The 20,033-nt window shown below is 47.8% G+C and overlaps 1 protein-coding gene across 3 annotated transcripts; it reads left to right on the forward strand.

The window, feature by feature from the left end:
• Positions 1–14: 14 nt before the first annotated feature.
• Bbs1 (Bardet-Biedl syndrome 1) lies at positions 15–17,456 on the forward strand. 3 transcript variants are annotated; one of them, XM_041662142.1, is made up of 17 exons: positions 15–76; positions 369–445; positions 543–577; positions 2,715–2,987; positions 3,502–3,548; positions 3,642–3,680; positions 3,780–3,852; positions 5,380–5,511; positions 6,932–7,038; positions 8,378–8,498; positions 8,630–8,788; positions 10,823–10,892; positions 11,437–11,595; positions 13,495–13,628; positions 14,795–14,929; positions 15,552–15,638; positions 15,881–17,456. In XM_041662142.1, exons 1-17 carry the CDS (start codon positions 30–32, stop codon positions 15,965–15,967), a joined length of 1,782 nt encoding a protein of 593 aa, XP_041518076.1. In that variant the 5' UTR covers positions 15–29; the 3' UTR covers positions 15,968–17,456. The 3 variants fall into 3 exon arrangements, with proteins under 3 accessions (XP_041518076.1, XP_041518075.1, XP_041518077.1); XM_041662141.1 differs by having other exon boundaries at positions 15–445; XM_041662143.1 differs by lacking the exon at positions 14,795–14,929 and having other exon boundaries at positions 15–445.
• The last annotated feature ends 2,577 nt before the right edge of the window (positions 17,457–20,033 follow it).

Below are 20,033 nucleotides of genomic sequence, written 5' to 3' on the forward strand. Positions count from 1 at the left end.
AGGTGGTTGCCACGGCGACGCCTGGAAAGATGGCTGCGACGCCTTCATCGGATTCCGACAGCGGGAGAACTGAGAGGTGAAGTCCCGGGTCCTTCCGCCTTCCTTTTCCTCAGATGAGTAAACGGTGCTTTGGTGCCGGGTCCTGGGCTCTTGCTTTCGGAAAGCGCTGGAAGTGCTGGAAGGGGCCGTTTAGAAGTCAGTTACAGAAAGTCGAAGGCCAAGAGTGTCCGTTACTGGCTGATGCTCCGGGCGCTAACTGATCCCATATTCCCTTTCTCCGTGCTCTCAATCTCAGGCATCACCTTACTCAGCTTTCTTCCTTTCCCATGGGACTTACTCTCCAACTGTGCTCTCCTTTCCCATCGCAGCAACGAAGCCAATTCGAAATGGCTGGACGCGCACTACGACCCCATGGCTAACATCCACACCTTCTCCTCCTGCTTGGGTGAGTCTCCAGACCTAGGAATGTCTAGGAGGGTGGGAGGATCAAGTAATGGTGAAGGCTTTGGGATTCTCATGCACAACCCGTTTGTGTTTTCCAGCCCTGGCAGATTTGCACGGCGATGGGGAGTACAAGGTAGGCGATCAGAAAGTTGAGTGTGGAAAACTCAGAAGTGAGATTTTCAGAGGCTCAACATACTCAGGAACCCACTAGTACTGTAAAGATGCATTTAGTTGGACTTCTTTCTTTTAATGATTTATTTATTTTTATTTTATGTGCATTTGTGTTTTTCTTGCATGTATGTGTGAGTGTGTCAGATCCCCAGGAACTGGAGTTACAGACAGTTGTGAGCTGCCATATTGGGTACTGGGGATTGATTCAGGGTCCTCTGAAAGGGCAGTCAGTCCTCTTAACTGCTGAGCCATCTCCCCAACCCCGGAATTTCTTTTTAATTTAGAAAGTGAGCATTAATTTTATAACCTGATCTGTAGAAATAAAGCAGAAAGCAAAGTGTTGTAGACTTATGATGCCAAGACATATAATTCTCTGAAAATTAATTTGGGGGCCTGGAGTGGTGGTACATGCCTTTAATCACAGCATTTGAACAATAGAGACAGTTGGATCTCTGTGAATTTGAGACTGGCCTGACAAGTTTGAGGCCAACCAGAACTACCTAGCGAGACCCTGCCTGGATAAGCAAAACAAAGTAAAACAAACAAACAAAAACCCAATCCCCATCTGAAAACAAAAATAGCAAAAAAGGTAATTTTGAGATTTTTATTTATTTATTTAGGGTTGGGAGGATACATGAAGTGTGGTGGTTGGGTTACAACTTCTGAGAGTCAGTTCTCTCCCATGTAGGTTCCAGTGACTGAACTTAGGTAATCAGGTATGGTGACAAGTATCTTTGCCACTGCAGGCCCCAATTCTTGTTTTGGGGGGATTTTTGGGCTTTTTTTTTTTGTCCTTTAAACGATTTTTTAAAGATTTACTTATTTATTATGTATACAATGTTCTTCTTGCATATGTCCCTGCAGACAGAAGTTGGCACCAGATCTTTTTTTTTTTTAAAGCTTTTGTTATTTTTTTTTTAATTTATTTATTATGTGTACAACTTCCCACACACCAGAAGAGGGCGCCAGATCTCATTACAGATGGTTGTGAGGAATCATGTGGTTGCTGGGAATTGAACTCAGGACCTCTGGAAGAGCAGTCACTGCTCTTAACCTCTGAGCCATCTCTCCAGCCCCCGGCACCAGATCTTATTATAGATGGCTGTGAGCCACCATGTGGTTGCTGGGAATTGAACTCAGGACCTCTGGAAAAGCAGTCAATGCTCTTAACCACTGAGCCATCTCTCCAGCCCCTAAAAGATTTATTTATTCTATGTATGAGTGTCCTATCAACTTTATGCCAAACGAGGGCATCAGATGCCACTATAAATGACTGTGATATACCATCTGGGTGCTGGGAATTGAATCCAGGTTCCCTGGAAGAGCAATTACTGCTCTTAACCTCTGAGCCATCGCTCCAGCCTCCCAGTTTTTATGTCTAATGGTTACTGTTTATTTTAGTTTATTATACAAAATAATGGGCTTAAAAATAAGAAATGATTCACAAAACTGGTTTAGGTTTTTTTGTTGTTGTTTTGTTTTGTTTTAAGACAATCTCAGTGTAGTACTCTTGGCTGTCTTGGAAATCACTATGTAGATCAAGTTTCAGATTGGACTCAAACTCACAGAGATCCATCCATTTGCCTTTGCCTCCCAAGTGCCAGGACTAAAGGCAGGGGCCACCATGCCCATTTTCCGTGCGTCATCTTTGAGTAGACACTATGCTAATAATCTTCCCTACGTCATCCAAGTTTTAGTATATGTGCTGCAGAGATGAGCACACAGCCTCTTAGTTTAGATACTGTGAGCTGAGCTGGAGCTGAGTGAAATGGAGGCATTTGTGAGCTGTGTTCAAAGTTGTGGGTTCAGTAGTGATGAAGGGTAAGCCGCTCATCTACCACCCCTGAATACTCACCAGGCTCAAATAATTGAAGAGTTCATTTGATCTTCTCCAGGTGTCATGGGGTAGATATTCCAATTTTGCAAGAGAGAAACCTGAGTTCAGAATGGCTAATGAGCTTTCCTAGGGAGATACCTCTTCCAAGCCCAGAGCAAAACCTTTGTGAATGTGAGGATGGACTAGGAAACACCAACAAAAAGGCTGAGCCTAAGAAGGTCCTTAAAGAAATGACCGCTGTGTTGATTGTCTGTCCCTGCAGCTGGTGGTGGGAGACCTTGGTCCAGGTGGGCAGCAGCCCCGCTTGAAGGTGTTGAAAGGCCCGACAGTGCTGACCGAAAGCCCACTGACTGCCCTGCCAGCATCTGCTGCCACCTTCCTCATGGAGCAGCATGAGCCCAGGACACCAGCCCTGGCGCTTGCTTCAGGACCGTGTGTCTACGTATATAAGAATCTTAGACCCTACTTCAAGTTCAGCCTGCCCCAGTTACCTCCAAACCCTTTGGAACAAGATCTTTGGAACCAGGCCAAAGAGGTAAGTGGCCCAGGGAACGAGAATGCAAAGATAGCAGCTATTGAATGAGGAGGACCAGACTCTCAGAAGAGTGGGCTCACAAGTGACCAATAGCGGGAGGTAGGCCATAGCCCACCTCTGGCAGCAGCAGTGAGATGTGCTCAGCCCCAAGGAATAGTTTCCAGGGAGGCACTGAGCCCGAGAACCCCTCTGCACTAGCCACATACCTTTCTACCTGTGGGGGAAGGGAAACCAAAGAAAGGACAGGCTCACTAGAGCTAGTGGGAGGTGGCCCTGGGGAGTAGGGATACCTAGGGGAGGCAACCGTAAAGAGGATGATGGGCATGAACATGATCCTGAAACTGGATTCAAACTCAAAAACTGGATTTGGGGTTCGTAGCAGGGAGTTGGAAAAAACTGGGGAGGAAGACCCGCTCTTGTCCCCAGGTATAGCAGTAGTGAGCTGGCTGAGGACATGGCTTAAGACATGGCTGCTAGAGCTCACAGGCTCTCCCTTCTTTCCATGCTAACACAGGACCAGATCGACCCCTTGACCCTGAAGGAGATGCTGGAGGGCATCCGGTGAGAGCCCACTTCCTCGCTTTTCATGCCTTCATCCCAAAATTCCCCTGTGAACCTTCACTAAAGCTGCCATTTTGGCCACTCTCATTGCAGGGAAAAGGCAGAGGTGCCTTTGTCTGTACAGTCACTCAGGTAGGAGTCGTGTGCAGGCGGGGCAAAGGGGGTGTCTGTGGCCTGGCCCCAGGGGCAGCCAGGGCATGGCATGCAGATGCTAGTTCTACATGTGTGCAGGTTTCTGCAGCTGGAGCTGAGTGAAATGGAGGCATTTGTGAACCAGCACAAGTCCAAGGTTATCAAGCGGCAGGTAATGCCCTTTCTCTTTTTATTGCCCTATAAAAGTGCTTACATTCTTAAAATTGTGTATGCTAGTGTGTGGAGGTGTGTATGTGTGTGGAGGCCAGAGGACCTTAGGTGCTGTCCCCTGGGATACCATCCGTCTCCTTGGATATAAGGTTGCTCTTGGCATAGCGCTCACCAATTAGTCTGCATCAGCCAGCCAGGAAGCCCCAGGGATCCAGCTGTCCCTGCCTCCCCTGCACTGGTATTACAGGAACATGTCACTTTGCCTGGCATCTCTTGCATGGCTTCTGGGAGTCAAACTCAGCTCCTCCTTACCAGGCAAGCATTTTCTGTATCCCCGGAACTATATCCCCAGCTCCAAACACTCTCTTCAAGAGAGAGAGTGCAACTTGAGCAGTTCTAACACAGCCAGGCCAGTGGCACTCGGCGGTTTTCCCTCCATCCGTACTCCAGGCCGAGGGTCTCAGCAGGTGCCATCTATATCTGTAGTTAACAGGGACGGCTATGAACAGCTGGGACATAATATTAATTATCAAACATTTTCTTAAAGGTGAAGGTAGTTACATTTTTGTTGCAGAATATTTAGAAAACAGAAGTATAAAGATGATTGTGCTACCTAGAGACATCCACTTACCGTTTCCGTACATTTCTTTCACACTGCTTTTCTCGCTGCTTCTCTCGAGCAGCACCTTATTTTGAGCCTTAAGCAGCCATCGAGAACTCTAATTTTAGTAGCTCACTAATCGTTTAATTGGTTATTTGTGATGTCTTTCATTTGTTTGGTTTGGTTGCTGTTTTGTTTTGTTTTGAGACAGGATTTCTCTGTGTAGTCCTGGCTATTCTGGAACTCTCTCTGTCGATCAGGTTGGTCTCAGATTCACAGAGATCGGCTGCCTCTGCCTCCTGAGCACTGGAATTAAAGGTGTGCGCCACCATGGCCAGTTTGGATCTTCTTTTAAAACATATGTTTGTTGTTTAGAGAGTTTTCTTTTGTTTTATTTTTGAGATAAGGACTTGCTAGGTAGTTCTAGCTGGCCTGGAACTGTGTAACTGGATTTGTAAGCCAAGCTCACTTGAACATGCAGCAGTCCTCTTGCCTCCGCTTCCCCAGTGCTGAAAAATTACAGGTATGAGCCACATACTCTGCTCTCAAATATGTGGCCATGTTGGTTTTGACTATATGAATAGCTGATAAGTAGTTTAGACAACACTCGTTAAGAATTTAGGTTTGGCCGGGCGGTGGTGGCGCACGCCTTTAATCCCAGCACTCGGGAGGCAGAGGCAGGCGGATCTCTGTGAGTTCGAGGCCAGCCTGGTCTACAAGAGCTAGTTCCAGGACAGGAACCAAAAGCTACGGAGAAACCCTGTCTCGAAAAATCAAAAAAAAAAAAAAAAAGAATTTAGGTTTGTTGCAAAAACACTTTTGACATTAACATTCAGACACGCCTCATGCTTGCTCCTCCTCTTTTGCCCTCTTCCTTCATGCCTCTGACTCTGGGGTGTCTGGGGACATGGTGGAGTCCTTCTGCAGACAGTCATCACCACCATGACGACCCTGAAGAAGAACCTGGCGGATGAAGATGCAGTGTCCTGTCTGGTGCTGGGCACTGAGAACAAGGAGCTCCTAGTACTTGACCCTGAGGCCTTCACCATTTTGACCAAGGTCAGTATCAGGTCTGTCCCTGGCTATGTACAAGGTCCAGGCTGCACTCTTGATCTCTCGGTTGTGGTGGTGTCCAGTCCCTGAAGGAGGGTGAGAGCATGTAGTTAGGCACAAAGAAAAAGATAGATATCCCAAGAGCTCACCACCGCTAGGTCGAGTATGAACGCTTCAGCAAGGATCCTTCTAGATGTCCTCACATGTGGCATCATTATCTAACTTGAGTCAAACATAATTTTATCCAGAGGTATATTTCTGTTCTAGTTTCATTATTGCTGCTGTGATAGACTACCCCGACAAAGAGCATCGTGGGAAGAAAGGGTTTGAATTACAGCTCCAGGTTACAGGCTATCCCTTCAGGGAGGCCAAGCAGCTGCTCACCTCACGTCCACAGTCTAGAGCAGAGAGAAAGGAATGCACCCGTGTTGTTTGCTTGCTGTGCCTAATCTTCAGCTGGCTTTCTTCACTCAAACAGTTCAGAGCCCAGACACTGAGTTGGTACACATTCAAGGGGTGCCTTGCCACCTCAGTTAACAATGAAGACAATTGCCCACAGACCAACCTGAGCTAGGTACCTCTCAACTGAACCTCCCCGCACAAGTGGGTCCAGGCTTTGCTAAGTTGATGTTAAATGCAAACAGCACAGCACCCTTAGATAAGCAGGCTTGTGTACAGCATCCAACAGTTCATTCTTTTCACGTTACTGCGTGATGTCAGTGACCTCCTGTGTCTACAAAACTGCATCAACCTTTTTGTTTCATTTTTGCCTTTTTTTTTTTTGCAGTGTAGCTCAGGGTAGCCTTGAACTTGTGATCCTCCTGCCTCCATCTCCCAAGTGTTGGTATTATGGTATATATCACCACTCCCAGCTTTCTATCAGCTCTTTTTTTAAAAAAAAAATATATTTATTTATTTATTATGTATACAATATTCTGTCTGTGTGTATGCTGCAGGCCAGAAGAGGGCACCAGATTCCATTACAGATGGTTGTGAGCCACCATGTGGTTGCTGGGAATTGAACTCAGGACCTTTGAAAGAGCAGGCAATGCTCTTAACCTCTGAGCCATCTCTCCAGCCCCACTATCAGCCCTTTTAAAGGCCCCACATAGCCATTCTCTGTGTAAATACATATATAGATATATTTATGTTGCCACTTGATTTTGGTGTCCACTTAAATGTTTTTCACTATTATTAATGCTGCTACAGTGGTCTTCCATGTTCAAACAAAGTAGGCCAACTTTATATGTCACTTAAATAGTTCTGATACTTTCCTGGAGGTGGCAGAGTTTAGCCAGATGGTATAGCTGTTCAGGAATGGGAAGTGAATGACCAATGGGAAGTGAATGAAGCGATTAGGATTTTAATCAAGAATTAACAGTTTCTTCCAACTATGGTCAGTATGTTTTGAGCCTTTTCTCTACAGATGAGCCTACCCAGCGTCCCTGTCTTCCTGGAGGTTTCCGGCCAGTTTGATGTGGAGTTCCGGCTGACTGCTGCCTGCCGAAATGGGAGCGTCTATATCCTGAGAAGGTAGCCACAGAGAGACCTGGTGGTTTCAGAGACTTGCAAGATGAACAGGAGGTTTGGGGGCTGAATTTTGGGATTGAAAAGATATGAGAATCCATAAAGGAGGTTGAATTGGTGAGAGTAGAAGTCAGGGGAGGAGGCTGGCAAAGTGAGAGCCTGGCACGATGGAGATCATCCATGAACAGTCAGAGGTGGAGGGGACAGATGCAGTCTCTTGTGTTTGTTAGCTTGTTTTATAATGTATGTGATGGACGCATGCATTGGTTTGATATTCCAGACAGCCTTTTAATTCAAGACACTGATTGCGCATCTGCTCAGCATTCAGCACTGTACAGGGTGTGGGGATATGCTGAGTGGATGCTGTAAACGGCTCCTGCCTTCCTGGGGAAGACAAAGATTAAAGATATTGCAAGTTAGATGAGTGCTTTGTAGGAGCAATGGAGGCTGAGTGGGAAGAGAAACATCACCTGTGTGGTGGCTTGAAGGGGTGTCCACCTGTGATCCCAACATTTGGAAGGCTAAGAAGGGAGACTTCCTGGATCCCAGGAATCTGCACCAACCCTGGCCAAAGAAAGAGCCCAGAAGCCAGTGGAGACTCACAGTCATTGGCTGGCCGGAAAAAAGTGGGCCACAGCCCGTGTTGAAAAGCTTTGCCCAGTAGGGTGATTTCCGGGAAAGGAAATTACAGCTGTAAATACATGTATGGAGTATTTACCTTGCCACTTGGTCTTGGTGTCCACTTAAATGGTTTTCATTATTATTAAGCTGCTACAGTGTTCTTCCATGTTCAAAGTAGACCAACTTTGTCTGTCATTGAAATAATTCTGATACTTTCCTGGCAGCGACAGAGTTTAGCCAGATGGTATAGACTTAAAGCTGTGCAGGAATTTAAGCTGTGACCAATGGGAAGTGAATGAAGAGATGAGGATTTTATAGGATTTTCATCAGGAATTAACAGTTCCTTCTGGAAAAGGAGAACTAAGGTGGAGAGACAGGAAAGCTGAAGGGGACATCGACAGTAAGTGTGCTGCCCTTTAGTGATGAGCAGTGAACTTCCCGGGTCCAATAGCACTAGGCTACTCTAAAGTAAAAGCACCACAACTCTGACGTCCCAGCTGTGACGCTTGTCACCATTGTGAGGGCAGGAAGGGACAGGGTAGGAAAACAGCTGGTGTTATCAATGGTCACACATCTACAAAGTGGTAGATGGAGAAATAATCCCATCACCTACTCAGGACCAGGGCTGCTTTCAGGTTAATCTGGGGGTGCTTAGGAGAGATGGGTCAGCCCAAGACATAGAGGCAAGGCTTCTCTAGGCAGCGATTGTGTGTTTATTCCACAGAGACTCCAAACACCCCAAATACTGCATCGAGTTGAGTGCCCAGCCTGTGGGGCTGGTCCGGGTACACAAGACCCTGGTGGTGGGCAGCACCCAGGAGAGCCTGCATGGCTTCACCCACAAGGTGTGATCTCTGGCAAGCCCCTCCCCTTCGACACCATCTGCCCTGTGAGCCCTACCCTGCTGCTCCAGCTGCCCTTTCTTTCCACTTGAGGCCCTGAGCTCCCTACAGACATACTGGCTGTTTCTTGCTAGGGTAAGAAGCTGTGGACAGTGCAGATGCCTGCAGCTATCCTGACCATGAATCTCCTGGAGCAGCGTTCCCGGGGCCTGCAAGCTGTCATGGCTGCTCTGGCCAATGGGGAAGTCCGCATTTACCGTGACAAGGCCCTGCTTAATGTCATCCATGCCCCTGTAAGCATACCTCCAGCATTGCCGCTGGCTCTTCCCTACCCCTGCTTTTATAATCTATTTAATCTTTGACAGTTTCATACATGTATGTAATTGATCTCATTCACCCACATTCCCCATTTAACTCCCTAACTCCCTCTGATACCCTTTCCTGCAACAGGTCTCTTCTGCTTTCATGGTTTTTTTGTTTTGTTTTTTGTTTTTTTAATAACCCACTGAATTAATGAGGACTGTTGGCATGTGTGTGGGGTGAGTGTATTTACTGACTTATGGCTGACTTACTGGTGGCTTACACCCCTGAAGAAAAATGATTCCCCTGCCTCCAGCAGCCATTGACTGCCAGTGGCTCCTTAGCTTGGGTGGGGCCTCATCAGCCCCCTCCCCATCTATCTAGCCCTGCTTCTTCACTGCCTCTCCTGACTCCATAGGGACAAGTCTCAGAAATAATGGTTGAACCTATCATGATGTGGACAGTTACCACATGAGGTATGACAAATTGGTTTTCCAAGTGGATGAATGGCAGAGGAACATTCTAGAGAACAGCATGTACGAAGGCTGAGGGGGGCATAAAAGCTCTTTTTTTTTTTTTTTTTTGAGATGGTCTCATTGTGTAGCGCTAGCTGACCTGGACCTCACTTTATGGACCAAGTTGGCCTCTAACTCACAGGGATCTGCCTGCCTTTGCCTCCTGAGTGCTGGCATTAAAAACCTATGCCACTATGCCCTGCTCTTTATTATTATTATTAAAATATAATTACATAATTGTCCCTTTCCCTCCAACCCATCTTCCTTGCTCCCTCTCAAAATTGTGGCCTCTTTCTTTAGCTGTTAATTGTTTTACACACACACATACACACACTTACAATCTGATCAATCCATTTTAGTATGTGTATGATTTCAGGGCTGACTACTTGGTATTGAATAACCAGTTAGGATTTTTTTTTATTAAGTTAATTTTGTGTGTATGGCTGTTTGCCTGCATGCATGTCTGCACCACGAGTGCACAGTCCCACAGAGGCCAGAAGAAGACGTAGGATCCTCTGGATCTGGAGTTACAGGCTACCATGTGGACACTGCAAATCAAACCTGGGTCCTCTGATAAAGCAGCCAGTGCTTTTAACTGCTGATCCATTTCACCAGTTCTAGGGTTCTTTATATAGATGATAGATAGATAGATAGATAGATAGATAGATAGATAGATTTTTTTTAGATATATGTATTTCCCATATGTGCATGTGCCAGGGTGAGCATCTTGGAGACCAGAGAACAAGTTTCAGGGATGAGCGCTCCTGCCCTTGTGGGCTCTGGGGATTGAACTCAGGTTGCCAGACTTGCACAGTAAGAGCGTTTACCCTCTGAATCATCTCACCAGCTCCACATGAACATCCCTTTTGGTTGTTTGTTTGTTTTTCAAGACAGGGTTTCTCTGTAGCGTTAGAGCCTCTCCTGGAACTAGCTCTTATAGACCAGGCTGGCCTCGAACTCACAGAGATTCGCCTGCCTCTGCCTCCCGAGTGCTGGGATTAAAGGCCACCACTGCCCAGCCCCACATGAACATTCTTAATGCCAAAATCTAAGTGGTTGATCACTATATAAAATCTGAAAGTAGTGTTTGGGCCTGATAGTACCGGGAGGGTAGGAGGTTAGGAGAATAAAGAGGAGAAAACTGGGTACAGTAGATTGGAGTCTGATGTGGAAGACTTTAAATATCCTGCCCAGAAGAGCAAAAGCCATTGTAAGTTTGTAATTTTGAAAGGCAGTAGAGGCCACCAAGGACACAGTGGAGACAAGAGACACAGACTAGGTGGCCCAAGAGACTGATTAGAAGGCCACCCCAAAAGAGGGCTAAGGGTGTTTAGTGTGGAACTTCAGCAGGGCCAGGGAGATGAATAACCCAAGAAATATTTCCAAGGCAACACTGCTATAGCTTTTCTTCATATCTTACCATTTTCACTTCCATCTGGGCTCTCCTCTCCAGCCCATCTTGCTTTGCTTCTCAAGGTATTTTCCCAGGTAAAATCTGGTTTGTCCACATAGGATGCAGTAACCAGCCTTTGCTTTGGCCGATACGGTCGAGAAGACAACACCCTCATCATGACTACCCGAGGTGAGGACTCAGACCTGGGAAGGGTGGGGCGCGCCTGCAGCAAAGAGGATGAGACTGGGGGGGAAGGGGTGAAAAGACGGCCGGTGGAAATCCTGCAGACATGTCCTGTGTAACGTGCATCAGCTCATCAGCAGTTGGATTTTTCTGCATAGACGCTAATCCTGGTCAAACTGCTGCCTCTGCACTTAGCCAACATCCTCAGCACCCACCATAGTGCCAAAAACATCACAGTGCTTTATAAACAGCTGCTATCTGAATGAGTGGATTAGTGATAGGAGACGTTGGAAGCCGCGGGTGCTGTCACACATACTAATAGCAGCACTTGGGAAGGTGGAGCAAGTGGTTGAGGTCATGTTTTGACACGGAGTTCGAGGCTTTCCTAAGCCACATGGGTCCCTTCTTCAGGAGAAAAGACAGACTTTAGATACTCCATTCCGTCTAGAAAGTGAGTCTCGTCAGGAAGGCATGAGTGTAATTGTTTTGGGAAGAATAAGAATGTGGGGTAGGACAGGAGAATGAATATGTTTCTTTGCCCACTTTTCAGGTGGTGGCCTGATCATTAAGATCCTGAAGCGTACAGCAGTGTTTGTAGAAGGGACAGGTGAGATGGGCCCACCACTAGCACAGACCACAAAACTCAACGTGCCCCGAAAGACCCGGCTATATGTGGATCAGACCCTGCGAGAGCGGGAAGCTGGCACTGGTAAGACTCAGGGAAGAACACAGAGAATCCCACTGGGTGCCTAGAACATGAGAGAAACCTTAGCCAACGGGAAAGGTCAGAGTATAGCCGTCAAGTAGCAAACTAACCCTCAAGGCAGAGGGTGCTGGTGGTGAGAGTCAGGGGCTCTTAGCATCCAGAGCCAGCGGTTACTTCCAGATGCAGGAATTCTCAAGAGAAAAGGAGAAATTTGCCAGGATTCTTGTTAAGTTTTCCTGCTCACTTGCTCATTCATTACCTGTGATGATACCAGGCATGCTGTGCGTCTTGAACTGGGCCATCCCCTAGCTTGGAAGCTCAGTCCATCCGGCCAACTTGATGTTGTGTGCTAGATGCTTTCTTCCAGGGGCTGCTGGAGCACAAGCAAGGGAGTGAAAAATACTGCTGGGCATGATGGTGGCATGGGGGCGGGCAGAGAGGGCGGATCTCTATGAGACTGAGGTCAGAAGAGTTACATAGTAAGACCTTGTCTCAAAACCAAACCAAACAAAACCCAGCAAAACATGTAAATGAAACAATGGATAAAGTGTCAAAAAATTCAGTAGGGAGTTAAGTTCTATCAGATGACCAGATTTAAACTCTTGAAATCTCATAATCTTGGGCTGGAGAGATAGCTCAGCAGTGAAGGCACTAGCTACTCTTCCATAGGACCCAAGTTTGAGTCCCAGCACCCATCTGGCAGCTCATAATCATCTTAAGTTCTTTTCAGTGGGTCTGATGCCCTCTTCTGGCCTCTACAGGTGCTACACTCATGTGCACATACCCACAGGTAGGCACACACAGAGACACATTAAAAATAGATAGATAGATATTGAAAATCCCAAAATGTTTTTTATATGTGCCAATAATGTCTGACTGGCAAATATGACAGAAAAAGGTCATAGCAAAGAAACCCCTGGGAAGGGGCTGGAGAGATAGCTCAGAGGTTAAGAGCACTGGTTGCTCTTCCAGAGGTCTTGAGTTCAATTCCCAGCAACCATATGGTGGCTCACAACCATCTGTAATTTGATCTGGTTCCCTCTTCTGGCCTGCAGACAGAACACTGTATAAATAATAAATAAATTAATTAAAAAGAAAAAAAAAGAAACCCCTGGAAATAAACACAATGAGAAGATGTACAGAGTCTAATAAAGAAAACTGTAAAACTGTCTTCATGATGGATGTGGAGGCACACCCTTATAATCCCAGCACTTGGAAGGTGGAAGGTGGGTATCAAGTTCGTGGTCAGCCTTGGTTACATAGTGAGACCCTGACTAAAAACCAGCATGTGGCTGTGGCTGTCTGTAGAGGGGGATTTGAAGAAGGGTCATCTGCTCCTGGCAAACGGTTAGGGGTAAGAGATGAACCAAGGGGACTTGGGGATAGTGTCCAGTGGGCAGGCAGGTATAGCAAGTGAGTCAGGGTGAGGCTGGTTTCTGTTATGTTGAACATGGTGTGGATGGCATCTCAGGTAGAGATGACCAAAGCTGAGGCAGCCTGGGCCCCCATGAGCTGCTGGGGACACATCACACAACAGTGTCTGCACATCTGGAGCTTGGCATGTGGATATGGGAGCAAGTCTAAAGCCTTAAGGAGCTGGAAACTGATGTTCTTTGGGGCAACCAGATTCAGAGCAGGCCCTGTATTATCCAGAGAACAAGATGGTGGATGAGAAGACCAAGGTCAAGACCAGCCTTGGGGGCTGGACAGAAGGAGCCTGGGGTAGGGAGGGAGATTAGGAGGAAATAGGGTATGGGCCACAGCATCCAGTGTGGCACTCCCTACCCCTGTATTCCCAGCTTCTTCAGGCCTTACCCTGCCCGCCTTCTCTGTTCTTCAGGTACTCTGAACAAGAGTGTTGTCCCCTTCACTGCTTCATTCAGCCTTTGTGTTCCCCTGCAGCCATGCACCGAACCTTCCAGACAGACCTCTACCTGCTGCGCCTGCGGGCTGCCAGAGCCTATGTACAGGCCCTGGAGTCCAGCCTGAGCCCCATGTCAACCACATCTCGGGAGCCACTCAAGCTGCACGCTGTGGTAAGCACCCAGGTGTAGGGACATTAGGGACGGGCGGGGTGAGTGGGATCCTCCTGCCATGCAGGTAAGCGCCCAGAGCCAATGCCAACCCACTACCTAGCCCTGTGCTCCTTTCTCACCTCCCCACAGATCTAGAGACTGAGGCCCTGTCCTCCTGAGAGGACTGTTCTTACCTCCTGTACTGCTCCTCAGGAGGGCTATTCAGTCTAATGTACTGTCCTCTCTATGGTTGGCTACCTAGGGGTACATACTCCCCTGTTCCATGCTGTACCTCAAACAAACTCCTGAGCTGGAGTGGGATATGAGCACAGAGTAGTTAAAATGGGAGGGAAGACTTCTGTTGGCATGGACAGCAGCCTAAGGGAATAGGACTGCCTGGTGCAGGAAGGGGCACCATGACCTGACCCTAGGTGACCAGGGCATGTACACACAGACACACACATACAGACACATATACATACACATGCAGACATAGACACACACAGACAGACACACACATATAGACATAGACACAGAGACATACACACAAGACACAATACAGACATACACATGCATACACAAGCAATCTCAAGGCCCATAGGGCCCCAGTCACTTCTCAGGGAGCCTGAGTTGTCAGAGCCTCCCAAATTCTACTTGCTCCTTTTATTTTCTTCTTCTTCCCTGTTTCTCTAAGACAGGGTTTCTCTGTGTAGCCCTGGCTGTCCTGGAACTCTGTAGACCAGGCTGGCCTTAAATTCAGAGATCTGCCTACGTCTGCTTCCCAAGTGCTGAGATAAAGGCCTGCACCACCATGCCAGCTTCAGTTGTTTACTTTCTGAAGAGAGGGGCTAGATACAGAAGAAGAAAGGGTTACAGAGCCCCTGAGAATGGGGCATTGAGCCTCCGGAATGAGCCTAGAAGGCTGTCAGGCCCTGAGGTCACTGATGGCACAGCTGCAGTGCCCAGCCAACTTTACTTCAACTCTCTAGACTCCATCAAGAGCTTCCCTGATCTGTGCCTTTGCTATCCTGTACATCTCTGGGCTTCTGTGCTCTTTAAGAAGCAGGTGGACAGAATTAAAAAAATGCTGGCTTGACAGTATTGAAGGGGAAGCAGCAGGCAAGGAATGGTATTCAGTGTGCACGGCCAATAGGTCCTAAGGGCCTCTCCATCTACTCTTTCCACAGGTTCAAGGCCTGGGCCCCACCTTTAAGCTCACACTTCACCTACAGAATACCTCAACAGCTCGGCCAGTACTGGGGCTGCAGGTCTGCTTCTTGTACAACGAGACACTCTATTCCCTGCCCCGGGCCTTCTTCAAGGTACTGGGTCTCCACGTTGACATGGGCTCCAACAGTCAGGACTGGGGCTGACAAGGTGCCCCTAGCCGTTAGGTTGAGATAAGGGAGTGGCCAGCAGACCGACCCAAGCCAGAGACCAGACTCAGCTCCTGCCTCTACTGCCTTTTTCCCAGTTAAAGAGACTCCAGGTAGCCACACAGAGGGGATAGAAAAGAGCAGAGTGAGTGCTGCCTCTGCCCTCCCCCATGCTGTTGAGGGTAGGGAGCTCCAGAACTCATGCTGCTTCCAGCTGTTCCTGCTGGAGAACAGGAGCTGCTCTGCCCTTTCTACAGAAGCAAAGGTTCAGGTTTCCCCTAGGCCCTGAGGTGTCCTCAAGTTGGGAAAAGCAATAACCAAGACTCTTGAATAGGGAGGAATTAACTCTGGCCTTGGTAGCTGTCGAGAGATCTGGGATTCACCACAGACACATGGACCTGCCATGCACTTCTCCTCCCTTCCCCTTGTTCCCTGGCTCTGGCCAGGCATGCCTGCCCAGGCTAAAGCCCAGTGGAGAGGCACAAATGCTGTGAAGGCTGCCAAACACTGGGTATACACTGGGTATGTGGGCTTTGAGGACGAGTTTATTTTTGTCTCCCAAACATAGGTTCCTATGTTGGTGCCAGGACTCAGTTACCCACTGGAGACCTTTGTGGAGAGTCTCAGTAGCAAGGGCATCTCAGACATGATCAAGGTAGGTTGCTCTTTGGTGTTTCAGAGGCAAGTGGGATCCTGGGGAAGACAGTAGGATGAGGGTGGGCAGGACTCTGGGGCTCTGGGCTGCATGGGATATGTCAGCATAGCAGAGGCTCCCAGCCTTCCCATCCTATGACAGACAGGCTGGTAGCCTATCTTTTGAGCCAGCACAGACAGATTTGGTGTTAGCAAAAAAGAGAGGTCAAGGTGTGTGCCCCCTCCACCATGTCTTCTCTGTAGGTGCTGGTGCTCCGGGAAGGCCAGAGTGCACCCCTGCTGAGTGCCCACATCAACATGCCTGTGAGTGAGGGGCTGGCAGCTGCTTGAGCCCTGGGCCAACACTCAAGCCTTCACAGAAAGGAGCCAGCCAGATCCAGTGACTTCCAGTGTCCCCCAGGCCACACCCCCACACAGCGGGGTACTGAGGCTTCAGCTTCCTGTTCCTCTCTGAAACAGTCTCTGCTCCCCACTTTTGGCCTGAGCCACAAGACAGGGGGTGCTCAGAATCAGCTCCTCCTCCCTCAGAACCCTCCTGAGTACTGTCCCACAATTCCTGCTGCCTACCACCCTCCCCAGCTCTTTAAAGAAATCTCCCCAGGTCCCAGGAAGAGAACTGAGGTGATCAAAGTGAGCAGAGGCCCAATCCTTCCTTCCACTCATCTGTTTCAGATCAAGAACACAATTGCTCAGAGCGTTGATTGGCCTGGGAATTCGGCTGAGACTGAGTCCCTGCTGCCCTTTAAGGTTTCTGCCAGCTTAGCTCGCAGGCACTTGTACTAAGCATTCCTCGTGAATGAGGGGCTCTACTTTTCTACCTTGCTGCTCAGGAGCACAGGGCTCTGTCCACAATCTGAGACTAGCCACAAAGATTGCGAGAGGAGGGGTGCAAGAGGTAGAGGGGATCCATGTGAGGAGCTGGAGGTCCCAGCCGCAGCCAGAGCTCCCACACAGCAGCTGCTCCTGACCTGAATGCTCGAGTCGAGTCCAGAGACATCGTTCCTGAAATGGAATACCAAGCTAGATAGCAGAGCTAGGGCTAGTGGCTTGAGGCGGACTATTTCAGGGACCCGGGAAGTGACCCAAGAAGCAGATGTCAACCAGTACCTGTGAGGATCCACTTAGCCCAAACGGTCCAGAGGGTGGAATGTTTTCTGTGCTGTGGCAAAAATATGCATGAGGTTCCTGGAAAAGGTGCACATTAGGGGTCTAGAATGAAGCAGAAGACTAAACAAAGGTGTATTTAGATTCCAGCAGCCCCTGGCCCTCCTCAAAGACCATTCTGAACAGTTTGAGAATCGGGCCCTGCTCCATGGAGACCAACATTTTCTCCTGTCTGACCAGGTTGAGCCTGGTGTGTGGCACACAGCTCAGGCCTGCCTCCTCAGGCTTCTTCCTCTGTCCAGTAAAAGAAGAGTTTAACTGGATCAATTCCGAACAGCTCTAACATCATCAGAGCTTGGCAGCTTCTAGGGAGGAAGGCAAAAAACGTTCCAAAAAGGCTATACTGAACTGCATGACTTTTGCTCACAGGACCAATGGCTCCAATCTGGCCAGTACTGCCCAGTGACAGCATCTGAATCCACTTGGGGCCCAGGATGACACTGCCCACCTTGACCCTTCCAGAGTACTTGGAAGTTAGGCTAAGAGACAATGGGCCTAGACCATCCTCCTTCCCATATTGCCCATCTGTAGGGGAGACCCAGCCAATCACCTTGCTTGCAGGGGGCGGGGTCCCCCAAGGATATTTTTTACTTATAAAGATTGCGGGCGTGCTCCCTGCCTCCCTTTCTGTTTTCCTGTTCTCTGCTGGAACTTTTAGTTCTGTAAGTCTATTTCCCAATTAAAGCTGTATATATTATTACAATTTTTGTCTGAGTTCATTTAAGCCACTACACCCATCCCCTACAGACAGACTGCCTGAGCACACCGCAAAGGGTTTCTTCCTGCATCAGCCAGCGGAGGCACAGCTGGAATGAGCAGAAGGACAAACTGGAGATGGAGAGATGAGAGGAGGAGGGAGTGTTGCTGTCAGTCAGAAATCCCAGCCCAGGGCTGGAGAGATGGCTCAGTGGTTAAGAGCACTGGTTGCTCTTCCAGAGGTCCTGAGTTCAATTCCCAGCAACCATATGGTGGCTCACAACCATCTGTAATGAGATCTGGTGCCCTCTTCTGGCCTGCAGACATACACACAGACAGAATGGTGTATATATAATAAATAAATAAATCTTTAAAAAAAAAAAGAAATCCCAGCCCAACCTACAGAACTTACCAGGGATGGAAGGTCTGCTCAAGAAGGTGACGGGCCCCTTGTCACAGGTATTGAGTGGGGCTGTGCTGTCACAGGGCCAGGCTGTGTATTGGGTCAGGTGACATTCCAGTCCCTTTCACCCCAGTCAAGCTGTGATGTGGACTCTCCATAGCTATTCATGATGATAGAAAGACCCTACCTTGTAGCACTGTGTCATACTGTGCATTGGCAAGAAATGTGTGGACAGAAAGGAACATGAGCATAAACAGTGCGGAATGCCCACTCCACAGGAATGAGAGTACTAGGAAATTGGGAACATTAAGAATGAGAAGAGTCTGTATCTTTTTTCATAATACCGAATTTGAAGCACACACCCATGCAATGATATGGAATAGATTTTAAAATAAAATAAATGCCCTTTCCCCGTTCCTTCCACGGGACCATCCTGTGCAACAGCCATTTTTGTCAAGTTGTTTTGTCTCTGTGGAACAGCCCTGACTGTCCTGGAACTAGTCTGTAGACCAGGCTGGCCTAGAACTCACAGATCCATCCAAGTGCTGGGATTAAAGGCGTCACCATCATTGCCTGGCTTCATTGTTTTTTATTTAGAAAAAGTTTTTTTCATTTTACATACCAACCCCAGTTCCCTCTCCCTCCCCTTCTCCCGCCCCCAACTCCCCCTTCCCATTCCCCATTTTATTAACTGTTTTAAAAATACATATATACTTTTATTTAAAAATATTTTAATTATGTGTGTGGGTTTATGTCTGTGAGTACAGGTGCCCGAGGATGCCAGATGTTTTGGATCCCCAGGAACAGGAGTTCCAGGTGGTTGTGAGCTACCAGTGTGGGTGCTGGCAGCTGAACCTGGGTCCTTAACCACTGAGCCATTTCTCTAGCCCCGACCTTATCTTTTGGCTTTTGTAATAGATGAGGCTTTAGTGCTCGAGACCCTGCTCTCCATGTTTTAGGTCATCTTTACTTCCTGTTGACATTGCTGTGTATACTGATACATGAAAGTCTTAGTAAAGTTGAGAATTAACTAAATAACCACTTTTGAACTTTTACATGCTTTCATAGAATTGGTATCTACTTTGTTTTTATTGCTTAGTTTTTTAATATACCATTGAAAATTTCCCATCCAACCTCAGTTCTTTTCTCAGGACACTTCCTTCAGACCTTGCTTCTGTGTAGACTCCTGTAAGAGCGTTCCCTTTTCCCTTATCCAGGGCTAGATCCCAATTCCTGGGCTCCATGTCTTCTTTGTTATTCTGCCCTCATTTGGTAAAACGGCCATGGGTAAATTCTTTTTAAAATCCATTCCAGTCTTTATAGCATGCACATCTGGACGTCGCTGCATTCAGCTCACGTGTAATAGTTCGGATGGTAAACAAAAGCTGGAAATAACTTTCCTATAGACAAAGCTCCTGTGTCCTTTGGCTTCTTGCTGTTTTTACTGGGTCCTGATGGTTGCTTTGTGAGGTGGTGATGGATGGGCATTTCTTCCAGGGCTGTGCTGTGCTCTCTGGGGCTCCAGGTAAGTGGTTCCTGGGAGGACTGAACTGATCCTAGTTTTCTTCTCTTCTAAACCGTTTCTTTGTTCTCTGCTCCTCTGTTCAGTCCTTGGAGTGTCCTTTCAGAGATGCATTTAATTTTTGCATGTGTGTAGCCTAATAGCATCTAATTTAAAACATAGCGAACTTATTTAATTAAACAATCTATTCCCTCTAAAGTTAGAAATGGGCTGTGGGGGGCTCAGTGATTAAGACCACTTGTAAAGGATCTGGACTCCGTTCCTGGCGCCCATGTGGTGTGACTCACAGCTGTAACTCCAGTTTCAGGGGATCTGACCACCACTTTTGGCACTAGGCACCCACATGGTACACATACGTACATGTAGGTAATCAATCATAAAAGTTTAAAATAGCAGGGCGGTGGTGGCGCATGCCTTTAATCCCAGGACTTGGGTTTTAAGTGCTGCCACTTGGGAGGCAGGGACAGGTGGATCTCTGTGAGTTTGAGGCCAGCCTGGTCTACAGACCGAGTTCCAGGACAGGCTCCAAAGTTACACAGAGAAACCCTGTCTCGGGGGTGGGGGGGGACCTACAATGAGAGACCATCGAGAGGGCTCAGTAAAGGCCCTAC

Source organism: Microtus oregoni, unplaced genomic scaffold, assembly GCF_018167655.1.
Source record: "Microtus oregoni isolate MIOR12 unplaced genomic scaffold, Mior012 000012F_ref0000307, whole genome shotgun sequence".
In the NCBI taxonomy this organism is placed as follows: domain Eukaryota; kingdom Metazoa; phylum Chordata; class Mammalia; order Rodentia; family Cricetidae; genus Microtus; species Microtus oregoni.